Here is a 12,792-nt window from a genome sequence, read left to right on the forward strand (position 1 = left end):
TGCTTAGTCGTTATGATGACATGTATATGATACAACGTTGTTGATTCGCAAAATCAAAAGTTTTCTAAGATTGCGCTTCTTTGAGCAGCAGTCAATGAAACAGGATAGTCAATCTTGTATTTGACTATCAGATCACCGCGCTGTGATGGCGTTTTGGCAATTGGCATACCCTGGCCTGGATATTTTGATTCATCTGCTGGTTGAATTGGTTGAACTCTGGAGATGGGCAACGTTCTGCCATCAATGGTTTGTATAGTTTTGTTAAATCCGAGAAGCGATTCTTTGAAAGTCAAAGGCAAGGAGTATATGAGATCATTTCCGTCCCTCGAGTACCTTTCATGAGGCTTTTCCTGTATGATGAACTGCATTGTTTGTCTGCGGCCGGTTTGTGGGTTGTAGTCTCCTTCGTTTTTGTAGGTAATCTTAGTGCCTGCTTTCCAGCCTGGTTTGAGCTGGATATCAACCTGCTGTTTCTCGGAAGTGCCACCGGGACCCTTACGTGTGATTTTAAACGATTTCTTCTTACCTTGGAAAAGATCCTCAAGATTAACGGGCAAATTCACCAAAACAGTTTTTTCTTCAGGAGGAGGTGATGAAGCCCCAGACTGAAATCCACCGGGCATTCCGCTGCTAGAACGAAAGCTGGTTCCACCAGGGAACCCGCCATGGCCACCACCAGGGAACCCTCCGCCACTACTGAAACCGCCAAACGAGTCTTCAGCACCGCCAAATGAGGCACCAAAGGGTGAAGCACCGCCAGCGCCACCGCCGCCGCCAAAGAATTGGGAGAAAATATTGAAAGCATCCTCGTTGGAAAACGCATGCGCTCCTCCAAATCCAGCACCGGGATGACCACCTGCGCCGCCAGCAGCACCTGCCCCACCAAAAGCCGGTCCTCCGTTTCTAGAGGCCTCTAACCCATATGTATCGTAAACTTCACGTTTTTGAGGGTCGCTCAAAATCTCAAACGCTTCTGAGATCTCTTTGAACTTTTCTGCATCACCGGAAGGTTTATCTGGGTGATATTTTAGGGCCGCTTTGCGGTACCCTTTTTTCAATTCAGTTTCGTTTGCTGAAGGCTGAACACCAAGTAAATCGTAAAGTTTGGTTTCCCTCACCATATTATTCTATAATGTGTTATTAAACCTGGATCAATGCCTTACTATCGTGTTCGAACCGTAATCTGGTGTTTTCGGATTATTTGCGAGCTTTATGGAAAGTGTCGTAGTAACAGAAGATGACTGTTTTTGAAGAACTGCGAGCCCTTAGTTGTGTTATGTCTCCTAGTTGCTGTCCTTTTCGTTAAAACCGAGGTTCACGATCGTACCTGTAAAGTCTGGACGTCCCTGACCGAGAGTTTCGACTCCTTTATATACCTTGAGTTCAAATTCAGACATATTTACTGGAACTTTCTAGAAATCCGAAAAAAGTGTTGATAGCACTTTTGACGAAACGGTTTGAAATTTTAAAGGCTTTTTGGTCTAAAGATTAGGGAACTTTGATGGCATTCTATCAACCCATCCCAACAAGCGAAATAGGAGGGTGTTGAAGAAACCTCTGAGGCTCGAGCTTTATTTGTCAAACATTGTGGGTATCATAGTCTTGAAAAAGAAGAAAAAAGCCTATAAACAAGGTTAGGCTGTCGACTTAAATGTCCGTGATTCTTGCATCAGCTGGCTATGACCATACCATCCGATTTTGGGAAGCTCTGACAGGGGTATGCTCGAGAACTATCCAGCATGCTGACTCACAGGTGAATAGGCTGGAAATTTCGTCAGATAAACGGTTTTTGGCCGCAGCAGGGCATTTAAACGTGCGGCTGTATGACATCCGCACGACAAATCCAAATCCGGTTGCCTCGTTCGAAGGCCATCGGGGCAACGTAACGTCCATTGCATTCCAACAAGAAAATAAGTGGATGGTGTCGTCCAGTGAAGACGGCACTATCAAAGTATGGGACGTACGTGCGCCATCGGTTCAACGTAACTATAAGCATAACGCCGCTGTCAACGAGGTTCAAATTCACCCAAACCAAGGAGAACTTATTTCATGCGACCAGGACGGCAATATTCGAATCTGGGACTTGGGCGAAAACCAATGTGTCCATCAGCTCACTCCAGAAGACGACACGCCTTTGCAGTCACTTTCGGTCGCGAGCGATGGCTCCATGCTCGTTGCAGGCAACAACAGGGGCGATTGCTACGTTTGGCAAATGCCAAACCAAACGGACATTACAACACCTAAGCCGGTGACAAAGTTCCGGTCGCATGCGAAATACATAACTCGAGTTTTACTGTCATCAGACGTGAAACATCTAGCAACGTGTTCTGCAGACCATACTGCTCGAGTTTGGTCTATCGACGATAACTTCCAGCTAGAGACCACCCTTGACGGACACCAAAGATGGGTCTGGGATTGCGCATTTAGCGCAGATTCTGCGTATCTCGTCACAGCATGCTCCGATCACTATGTAAGATTGTGGGACCTATCTACAAGGGAGATTGTTAGACAGTACGGTGGACACCACAAGGGCGCTATATGTGTAGCTCTTAATGACGTATAAAGAGCATTGTAGAGATAGTCACAATACTTTACTGTACATAAATCAGAGTGTATATAAAATTACAACCATTAAACATGGTTTCTTATGCTTTTTAAGATCAAAGGGGTTGAAAAAAATCAAAGGTATGGTACAGTTTTTCATTGTTCCCAGCAATCGTTTGTGGGGGAACGCACGGCGTGAGCTTAGTGCTAGCCGCTAAACATCAATAAATTCAGCATCATTCAATGTCCTGCATATTCAAAACAGGGCCAGGCCTGCAATCGTACAGCAATAAGCAACCGGGGACATTAAGTGTTCGACAACTTTAAACGGGCGATATCAAAAAACTGCCCGCTTCATCGCACCAGTATAGCCATTCGTCTATGAAGGTCTTTATGACCCACCAGGAACCTGCATGCTCGGAACCCATGATGCTCAATTCACGGATGACACCAGTCGTAAAGACATTGGCATTTGCCATTATAACGGCAACTGGCTGGTCTCGAATCTTGATGAGAAAGGACAAAATTCGGATTGCTAAGTCAATCGCAAAGTTCTCACTAAGCAAGTGCTCATCACAATCAAAAAAGCTATCGATGGCACCTGAAATGAAGGTTGCTACCTTTTTTAAGATGATCTCATCATTGTTGCAGCAATAGAGTTCCGATCGACAAATATCAGGAACGTTAATGAATTTTTTCCAATCCTGATACATTTCCACCCTTGGAGAAGGGGTTTTGTAAATCTTCGAAGCACTTTTGGCGGTCCGGATCACCCTAGTCGTGCGTTTAACCAATCTAGAAAACTTCTTGGCAATCAAAACCTTACTCTTCACCATGGGTACGGGAAGGTCGATATTAGCGGATGATATCATTTCCGGGTAGGAGTGGGAGAATTCTATAAGCTTTTCAGACACAGAGGGCGGCACTGTTGCAGACTCCTTTATGAATTTCGTCAAGGATCTGACAGCAGTCTTATGTGTTGCAATATCCGCTTGATTTACCCAATCGTACAAGTGATCCGAAATGTACAGATCGAACATTGGAGGAGAAATGGAACTAGAGCTGAACGACTCTAGAGTATTTGTTAAATCATCAAACTTCGCAAACCTGATGTTTTCTTGAATGGTGTTGCAGTGAGCCTTGTAGATGCACTCGAGTGATGTGGCTATATCAATATCAGTATTTTGCGGCACGTAGGTATTAATGGAGGGAATATCCAAGGGCAGATTGATATCAACAGCTGAACCATTGCGACAGACCTCTTCTATGACTTTGAGAGAATCCCAAGAAACGGCGTCATTCCAACTGTCTGCATTACTCCTATTGTTGTGCTGAAAAATAACAGGTGGCGACCTTGAAGGAGACAAAGCCGTTGGAGGGATCACCTGGTAGTGAGAACTGTCATCTAAATTGCGATTGCTTTCAGCATCGCTATTCGATGACTCACTGACATTCTCTTCGCGGCTGGTTCCGTTTACTTGTGACAAGTTAGAGTCTGCTAAAAGCAATTTGGGGGAGGTAGACCGAGATGGGCTTATGAGACTCAGGCCGCAGTAGTGATACTTGGACTGACCACGCATACCCAAACGCCTAGTGGTAAGACCAGGGAAAAGAATTCTGATAAGTTTGCCCAATGTCGCCTGCGAAAGCGGCTTTAAGTTATTCTGTGCACAAGATGCCGCATATTGCGCGAAGATTCGACCTCGGGGAACAAAACTATTTTTCTCTCCTACACAAGCAGCCATTAACCATGTTAAGGCATAGACTTGTCTCTCGCGTTCACGAGTCTGTTCTGCAGCTTGAATGTCGGACTTATTGTGGGTAGAGGAATCCATATTGAGAACCGCAATTTCGGCTTCACGAACTGTTAAAGCACACTCTGGAAGCGATTTCGTCTTGTTTCTCGCTGCCAACTCTCTCAGCATGGTTTCGTTGCCATTTTTCTTGCCACCCGGCACACTAATTCTTGCCTTTGACACCTCTGGACGAGCGTCTGCATACTCTACGAAAGTACGTTTCTTGTCAATTGGTTCATAAGGGGGAGAAAAATGAGGTTGACTCGCCTGAAAAATTGGAAACTGCTGCTGGTAGCCGCGGTGGGCTTCGAGCGATTTGTCGTTCGGCAAAGGTTGAGGGATGGGGCTCGGTAGGTATCCAGGGCCCATAGGTGAATTGTAGCTTGTGCCATAGGGAGCCATTGGTTGCTGCTTTGCTGCTGCTGCTGCTGCTGTCATTTGCAAGCCGTAAGTGGACGCATACGTTCTTTGATATTGTGGGAAACCAGCAGACATATAATTTGATTGCGTCTGTTGAAACGGTTGTTGTTGATCAACATGGTGCTGCTGCTGCTGCTGCTGCTGCTGATACTGTTGTTGATACTGTTGCTGCTGCTGTTGTTGAAGATGCTGATGCGGGATATGCGGCTGAAATTGCGGCTGCTGTTGCAAATGCAGTCGCTCTTGTTGTTGTTGTTGTTGTTGTTGTTGTTGCTGTTGTTGTTGTTGTTGTTGTTGTTGCTGTTGTTGTTGTTGTTGTTGTTGTTGCGGCTGTTGTTGTTGTTGTTGTTGTTGTTGTTGTTGTTGAAGTCGCTGTTCTTGATGCTGTTGCTCATGCAAACGCTGTTGTGGCCGCTGATGCAGATGGGGTTGCAGCTCTTGCTGATGCTGGTGTAGGTGCGATCCATGCAGTCCGTTACCTAGCAGAGGAACAGATTCTGCAGGACGTGATGAGGTCAGTGAGCCGCTGCTGCTACTCGACGCTGTGGGGTCGTGGATTCTCGCTCCTGTGCTGCTCATACCGCTGCTAGTGCCGTCCAAAACATCAGGTTTAGACTGCAATGGCTGAAGATGCGGATGAAGACGCTTGTCACCCACGCCAGTCCCATGCTGGTCACTCATGTTGGGGATCCGAGTCGCGCCTGCAGCCTTTACTTTGAACGAGGTGTAACTCTAGATCGAAATTGAGATGACCCTCAGATGGATCGTGTTTCTCGACCGCCGGCTCCGGATCAAGCCCTTATATGTCGAGTTTGTCTGCCGTAACCTGGATACAACAAAAACCACGCTTCTCGCACAAATATTAGAAACTCTTGGGACTCTCCTTTTATCCCACTCCCTACCAGCTTTCAGCGTTTCTCAAAATCTAATTGTTCCGATCAAGTTCTGATCTGCCAAATTAATCCGCCAAAAAATGTCAGTCGCTTTTGAACGGTTGTAGCAGCGCTACAATCTTGTTGTTTACCACGAATTGGAGCAACGCCCAGCTTATAGTTACGACTGACAGTTTTGATTCCCTAGTCAGAAAGATAGCATTTTCTGTTTTGTTTGATTTTATTCCAATTCCAATTCCAACCTGCGATGCGAACGGGCTGAATGAGCGTGGAAAAATTTTGGACGAAAAGAAATTAAGGACCTTGCAGACGAGTGGATAATCGAGTAGTCAAATAAGTAGATCATTAACTAGACAATCGAGGGGAAGAATGGTTAGAAAAATGGATAGATGTCTCGTGACAGGGTTTTTTTTTTGGTCCTTGATTTTGTGGTTGGCTAGAGTGGCGGGCGGCTACCCTGTAATGATCGAAAACGGACGACAGTGCATAAGAGCGTGTGTGTATTACACCAGAGACCCTTAGCAGACCTATTGTTTCTGCAGAGAATGCTCGGGCAGCTCTCAGGCCTCTTAGCGGAGTGACTGGTTCTTTTTCCAGCTGGCAATTTTGGACTGGTCTTCAAAAGGAAGGGAGGTAGAATTGAAGGAACTACCTTCTAAAAACTTATAGAATAAACATTGATGTGAAGCCTTTGTAATGAAAAGGCAGCAGTACTCTGGAGAGCTCATCCGATATGGGGCATGTCTCGACTTGCGAATGGAATCTCAAGAAGATCCCTTCCTAGTGGAGCTTAGTTTCGTTTTGTATTAATTTAAATGTCACTATAGAGAAATAAACATTGACGTGTATAATGATTTATCTTGTTTTGACACTCGACTGCTTATAAGAACTAGGGAATCATGAAGTTACAGCCTCACACTTCTTTGCCGTGGCTAATGGAATTAACTCGCTATGCGCTATTTATTGTGTGTGTCAATTCAATGCATCGTTTTCGAACTCTGATTTTTCATAATTTCGAACTGAACAGATATAGAAAGTGAGCAGTTGAAAGCGTGTGTTCGCGATGATACCACGAATTAGGAGCTCGCTTGGCTGCCTCGTTCGGAACTTCAAAAGAGAATAAAGAGTGTCAAAACTGCTCCTGGTAACGTTGTAACATGTGCTATTCACGCTTTGAATGCTGTCATGTGCATGTCACATGAATGTCATATGGTGTGTATTGATCTTGATGCAAAGCTCATCTCTACCTCATCGCTGGAAAATTTTTAAGCGATGAGATGAGATGGGCTTGAGCATTCTAGAAGGATGTAAGAAGACATTCAGATAAACCGCGACTACAGCGATCTTAAACATTCTGTTGCACTTTAGTCGCTAGTCACTACATATACAGACTAACATGGTCGCAGGTCTAGAGTCCAATCCAGAGATTCTTCTTCGCAAGCGGAGAAATGCGGATAGAACCCGTCTGGAGAAACAAGAGTTGGCCCAGCGTCGTAAGCAACAGCAGGGGAAACAAAAACGGGCGCGTAAAAACAAGTTTGAACGAGCAGAAACCATTGTGGCGACCACCTTGGCGACTGATCGTGAAAAGGAACGCATCAAAAGAGTATCGAAGCTAGAAGCCCAACGTGCCAAGGGCGAAACGCATCATTTGGCCTCGAGCCGGGACTTCATCCTCAAAATCCGCGACCGCAGTGATGGTGACCAAGGAGCTGAGAGCGACGAAAACGAGGACGATGAGGACGCTGCCTCGTTGCACACCGAGAAATGCATATATGACGGCAAGCCCACGCTACTGTTCGTGCTACGTATTCGTGGTCCTGTAGCTGCCAAGATCCCACAGAAGGCTCACAAGGTACTGTCGCTGCTAAGACTCTCGGAAGTCAACACTGGTGTCTTCGTGCGTCTTTCGACCCAGGTTTACCCGCTCCTGAAGCTGGTAGCGCCCTACGTGGTCATCGGAGAGCCTTCATTGGCCTCCGTTCGCTCATTGATCCACAAGAGAAGCCGGGTGCTCCTGAAACCGTCTGAGGGCGGGGAATCTAGAGAGGTCATTCTCAACGACAACAACGTCGTCGAGGAGGCCCTTGGATCTGAGGGCATCATTTGCGTTGAGGACATCATCCACGAAATCGCCACATTGGGCGAGGGTTTTGTTAAGTGTAACTTCTTCCTTCTTCCCTTCCGTCTCAGCAGGGAGGTCTCTGGTTTCAGTGCCATCAGCAAACTACACAAGCTCAGACAGAGAGAATGGCAAAAACGGGCCCTAAAGATGTCCAACGCTTCCACAGCTCCAGTGGTTCAAGTGGACATTGACAATTTGATTTCCAAGCTCAACTAGCTTGTCGACAGCAGCAGGAGATGGGCAAACCCTTCACTATCTCTGTCTGTTGAGGTAGAGCACGTGAGTTTTTTTCCTCGATCTCTTACCATTTTATTTCGCCGGTACCGGCCTAAAATCACATCAATTTCAATATTTTTTTCACAGGTCTGGTTTTCTGTAGATTTTGAATAAATCTGCAAGATTCATATATATGTATAGTAATCGATGAATCTTTCGCATCTTCAATTCAACTATCGTAGTGCTAGTTTTAGCCTGTATCTAGCTTTGAATACTCATCCTTGCACGTATAAAGATTCGATCTTAGCGCAGAAAATAAGCCATGTCTGAAGTAAAGAAAATTGTTATCCTTCCAGGTGACCATGTCGGTCAAGAGATTACTCAGGAAGCCGTTAAAGTGCTTGAAGCGATTTCTGAAGCCCGTCCAAGTATCAAGTTTGAGTTTCAGCACCATTTGATCGGTGGTGCGGCCATTGACGCCACTGGTGAGCCTTTACCCGATGCTTCTTTGGATGCGGCCAGAAAGGCAGATGCCGTGCTTTTAGGTGCTGTTGGTGGACCTAAATGGGGTACAGGTCAAGTCAGACCAGAACAAGGCCTTTTGAAGATTCGTAAGGAACTGCAATTGTACGCTAACTTGAGACCTTGCAACTTTGCTTCGGAATCGCTGTTGGAACTATCACCTTTGAAGGCTGATTACGCTCGCGGAACTGACTTTGTTGTCGTGAGGGAATTGGTGGGAGGCATCTACTTTGGCGAAAGAAAGGAAGACGAAGGTGACGGTGTCGCCTGGGATAGCGAAAAGTACACCGTTCCTGAGGTGCAAAGAATCACCAGAATGGCCGCTTTCCTTGCCCTTCAACACGAACCACCTTTGCCAGTGTGGTCTCTGGACAAGGCCAACGTGTTGGCTTCTTCGAGGCTATGGAGAAAGACTGTTGAAAAGACTATTAAGGAAGAATTTCCAACCTTGACCCTTCAGCATCAATTGATCGACTCGGCAGCCATGATTCTAATCAAGAACCCAACTCAGTTGAACGGTGTAATCATCACTAACAACATTTTCGGTGATATCATTTCAGATGAAGCATCTGTCATTCCAGGTTCCTTGGGTTTACTGCCATCTGCGTCGCTAGCATCGCTTCCTGACACTAAGACCGCCTTCGGTCTGTACGAGCCTTGTCATGGTTCCGCACCAGACTTGCCTAAGGGAAAAGTAAACCCGGTTGCCACAATTTTGTCCGCAGCCATGATGTTGAAACTATCGTTGAATTTATTCGAAGAAGGTGTTGCAGTGGAAGAAGCTGTGAAAAGAGTTCTGGATTCTGGTCTGAGAACTGCCGACCTCAGAGGATCTAACTCCACTACTGAGGTAGGAGACGCTATTGCTAAGACTGTCAAGGAACTGTTGGCATAAATTATAGTTCTTGATGTAAGCTTTAACAAGATGAATGAATGTTATATGTACCAAACTGTATACAGCAAAAAGAATGAATAATACAAGGAATCCCGTGTTAACTGTGCACACAAAACAGGAGCAACAGTCCCACCGTCTTTAATTCTAGTTGCAAAATACTAGTGGCCCGACCACTCGATGGAATTGAGGTCGATACCTTCTTTGACCATCTCCCACAGAGGTGATAGGTCTCTGAGGAATTCTACCCTTTCTGTAATAGCCTTGATCACGTATTCCACCTCCTCATCGGTAGTGAATCTACCGATGCCAAATCTGATCGAAGAATGAGCCAAAGCATCGTCTTTTCCTAGTGCATGAAGGACATATGATGGCTCCAAAGAAGCAGACGTACAAGCAGAGCCTGAACTTAAAGCGATGTCTCTGAGAGCCATCAACAGAGATTCGCCTTCAACATATGCAAAAGATACGTTGACGCAACCAGGATAACGATGATCGGGAGATCCGTTCAAGGACGTGTGTTCAATTGCTAGCAAACCGTTCGTTAGCTTTTCGGATAGCCTTTTGACATGAGCAGAGTCGGCATCGAACTCTTGTTTCATAAGTCTGGCGGCCTCACCAAATCCGGCCACCAAGGAGGGTGCCAAAGTTCCCGATCTCAACCCTCTTTCTTGCCCACCGCCCGAGATTATAGGCTCCAGTCTAACACGGGGACGCCTTCTCACAAAGATGGCACCCATACCCTTGGGCCCATAGATCTTATGTGAGGATATCGACATCAAATCGATGTTCATCTTGTTCACGTCTAGCGGTATTTTCCCGTACGCTTGAGCTGCATCTGTATGGAAAAACACTTTCTTTTTCCGACACAAAGCACCGATTTCTGCGATAGGCTGCATGACACCGATTTCGTTGTTCACAGCCATTACCGACACAAGACAAGTGTCCGGCCTGATTGCCGATTCTAGTTCCTGTAGATCGATGAGCCCGTCTTCGTTAACGTTCAAAAACGTGACATCGTATCCCTCATTCTTCATAGCTCTAGCGGCCTCCAAGACACACTTATGTTCCGTTCTGGTTGTGATAATGTGTTTTTTGGTCTTGCTGTAGAATCTTGCAACACCTTTCAAAGCGGTATTATTCGACTCCGTCGCTCCGGACGTGAAGATGATTTCTTTCACGTCTGCGTTAATCATGTCCGCTATGTGTTTTCTAGCCGTCTCTACCTCCTGGTTGGTTTCCCATCCGTAGCTGTGTGTGTTTGAGTGTGGGTTACCATACAGACCTGTGTAAAACTTGAGCATCGTATCCAAGACTCGTGGATCCGTAGGGGTCGTCGCCTGCATGTCGAGATATATTGGTCTTGTCCCAAACCCGGTGTTTTCTTGATACGCATGTTTGAGTGCAGTTGAGCCAGATTCTACGACTTCTGCAGAGTCCGTTCTGGCTTCTGCAAGGTCCTCATGTGCCTTTTGCACATCCGTGTGCGTTTCCAGTGGCACATCAAAGGCTACTTTCGCCGTGGCGTACCACCTGTTAGCCACCAGGCCTGGTCTCCGGTTCCTCACGAGCAGCGACCTTGTAAACGTCCTTAACATTGTGTTTTTAGCGAGTTGTCTGATGACTATTCTAAACTTCTTGGCCAAGACGTCGATAATTTTGATGCAGAGATGTTAAAGCGTTAAGATAATGCCAGATAAATATTTTGGGGTGTCTAATTATCTAGAAAAACTGAAAGAAGAATACGACACGTGACTAATTAAACTCATTGTTTGAGATATCACTACATACGCTGTAAAAGCCTCAGTTTGGTGACATGTGATTGTGATATATGGCAAAGTCGATGAATCTATGAGCATAAAGTGCATGGTATTGCATCTCGATTGGTGCTATTGTGCCTGATAAGACCTTTATTATGTTCCCACTCTACGAGACAACAGCTTTGAGGGCATACCACAGGTATTACGAGTGTCGATCATCTTCGATTGTCGGGCATGAAGAGTTCGAATTTGCGAGTAATAACTAGTAACGTATTTAATTCCATTTCTCAGCGATCGATTCCACTGAAAAAAGACCATTCTAGCGAGCGATCATTCTCACCGGAGTCATCCAAATTAACTAATCAGTCATGTCGTGTGTGACACGTGACATCTTTCGTTTTTCCTGTCATCACACTCAAAAAACGGATTAAACCCACTACGCAAGCTTTTCACACCGCATCCGACTCGCTCGCTTGTCTGCTTTTAAGTTCTGCAATAAGATTCAATCTCGTGGCATTTTGAATATTTTCCTTCATGCAAACCACCATGCTAAAAAAAAGTCCCGAGAGCTCTCTTGGCAAACCCAAAAAAATTCGCTTTTCTGAACAAGCGTTTTTCGATTGCTAGGGAAACTCCAATCAAAGTGCTAGCGTTTTACACTGCTCTCTATTGTGGTCAGGCTACTTTTTAGGCTCACCTCTTTTCTAACACCGTAGCCCAATAATTGAAAAAAACCCTGATCTCGAATTAAAGCGTCACCACTATCAAAAGCTCGAGAAACGAAAACAGATAAAAAATAATGAGCAATGCAGCATTCGTAGCATCTCTTTTGGCAGGGGCTGCTGCTGGTACCTCAACAGATTTGGTGTTCTTCCCAATTGACACTTTGAAGACTCGACTCCAAGCAGTAGGAGGATTTTTCGCTAACGGAGGCTACCATGGCATATATAGAGGCCTCGGAAGTGCAGTAGTTGCAAGTGCACCTAGCGCGTCCCTCTTTTTTGTGACTTATGATGGAATGAAGTCTCTTTCACGGCCTACCTTTGACAGACTCATTCCATCAAATGGTCAAATGGCTGAAACGGCCACTCATATGTTTTCATCTTCCGCTGGTGAAATTGCAGCTTGTATGGTACGAGTGCCTGCTGAGGTGATCAAACAAAGGACACAAACTCATCAATCTGATTCTTCCTTGCAGACGCTAAAAAAGCTGCTGCGTAATCAAAACGGCGAAGGTGTAAGGCGAAACTTATACCGCGGCTGGTCCACCACAATCATGCGGGAAATTCCTTTTACCTGCATCCAGTTTCCTTTGTATGAATATTTCAAGAAAAGATGGGCGCATGCTGCAAATCGAGACCAAATCGCTCCATGGCAAGGTGCGCTTTGTGGTTGTGTGGCCGGTGGGATTGCTGCTGCTACCACCACACCACTGGATTTGCTCAAAACAAGGCTTATGCTCAGCAAAAAATCTGTGCCAGTTCTTAATTTGGCTCGAGACATTTACAAGCAGGAAGGCTGGAAAGTTTTTTTGAGTGGTATAGGTCCAAGAACTTTATGGATAAGTGCCGGAGGTGCTATTTTCCTGGGTGTATATGAAAGTGCTCACTCTCTCCTTTCGTAG

The 12,792-nt window shown here is 45.6% G+C and overlaps 7 protein-coding genes across 7 annotated transcripts; 4 read left to right on the forward strand and 3 right to left on the reverse strand.

Moving 5' to 3' along the window:
* Positions 1-53: 53 nt before the first annotated feature.
* On the reverse strand, positions 54-1,121 carry SIS1 (LALA0S03e09384g1_1; the record flags this gene model as incomplete). The annotated part of the gene is made up of 1 exon (XM_022773483.1): positions 54-1,121. The coding sequence occupies one exon, from the start codon at positions 1,119-1,121 to the stop codon at positions 54-56; it is 1,068 nt and encodes a 355-aa protein (XP_022627953.1).
* Positions 1,122-1,651: 530 nt separating this feature from the next.
* On the forward strand, positions 1,652-2,563 carry LST8 (LALA0S03e09406g1_1; the record flags this gene model as incomplete). The annotated part of the gene is made up of 1 exon (XM_022773484.1): positions 1,652-2,563. The coding sequence occupies one exon, from the start codon at positions 1,652-1,654 to the stop codon at positions 2,561-2,563; it is 912 nt and encodes a 303-aa protein (XP_022627954.1).
* A 304-nt stretch (positions 2,564-2,867) lies between these two features.
* RFX1 (LALA0S03e09428g1_1) lies at positions 2,868-5,441 on the reverse strand (the record flags this gene model as incomplete). The annotated part of the gene is made up of 1 exon (XM_022773485.1): positions 2,868-5,441. One exon carries the CDS (start codon positions 5,439-5,441, stop codon positions 2,868-2,870), a length of 2,574 nt encoding a protein of 857 aa, XP_022627955.1.
* A 1,608-nt stretch (positions 5,442-7,049) lies between these two features.
* On the forward strand, positions 7,050-7,994 carry RLP7 (LALA0S03e09450g1_1; the record flags this gene model as incomplete). The annotated part of the gene is made up of 1 exon (XM_022773486.1): positions 7,050-7,994. The coding sequence occupies one exon, from the start codon at positions 7,050-7,052 to the stop codon at positions 7,992-7,994; it is 945 nt and encodes a 314-aa protein (XP_022627956.1).
* A 322-nt stretch (positions 7,995-8,316) lies between these two features.
* Positions 8,317-9,411, forward strand: LEU2 (LALA0S03e09472g1_1; the record flags this gene model as incomplete). Its single annotated transcript, XM_022773488.1, has 1 exon — positions 8,317-9,411. The coding sequence occupies one exon, from the start codon at positions 8,317-8,319 to the stop codon at positions 9,409-9,411; it is 1,095 nt and encodes a 364-aa protein (XP_022627957.1).
* A 158-nt stretch (positions 9,412-9,569) lies between these two features.
* Positions 9,570-11,006, reverse strand: NFS1 (LALA0S03e09494g1_1; the record flags this gene model as incomplete). Its single annotated transcript, XM_022773489.1, has 1 exon — positions 9,570-11,006. The coding sequence occupies one exon, from the start codon at positions 11,004-11,006 to the stop codon at positions 9,570-9,572; it is 1,437 nt and encodes a 478-aa protein (XP_022627958.1).
* Positions 11,007-11,967: 961 nt separating this feature from the next.
* On the forward strand, positions 11,968-12,792 carry PET8 (LALA0S03e09516g1_1; the record flags this gene model as incomplete). Its single annotated transcript, XM_022773490.1, has 1 exon — positions 11,968-12,792. One exon carries the CDS (start codon positions 11,968-11,970, stop codon positions 12,790-12,792), a length of 825 nt encoding a protein of 274 aa, XP_022627959.1.

This window comes from Lachancea lanzarotensis, scaffold LALA0S03 (assembly GCF_000938715.1).
Source record: "Lachancea lanzarotensis genome assembly LALA0, scaffold LALA0S03, whole genome shotgun sequence".
Taxonomy (NCBI): domain Eukaryota; kingdom Fungi; phylum Ascomycota; class Saccharomycetes; order Saccharomycetales; family Saccharomycetaceae; genus Lachancea; species Lachancea lanzarotensis.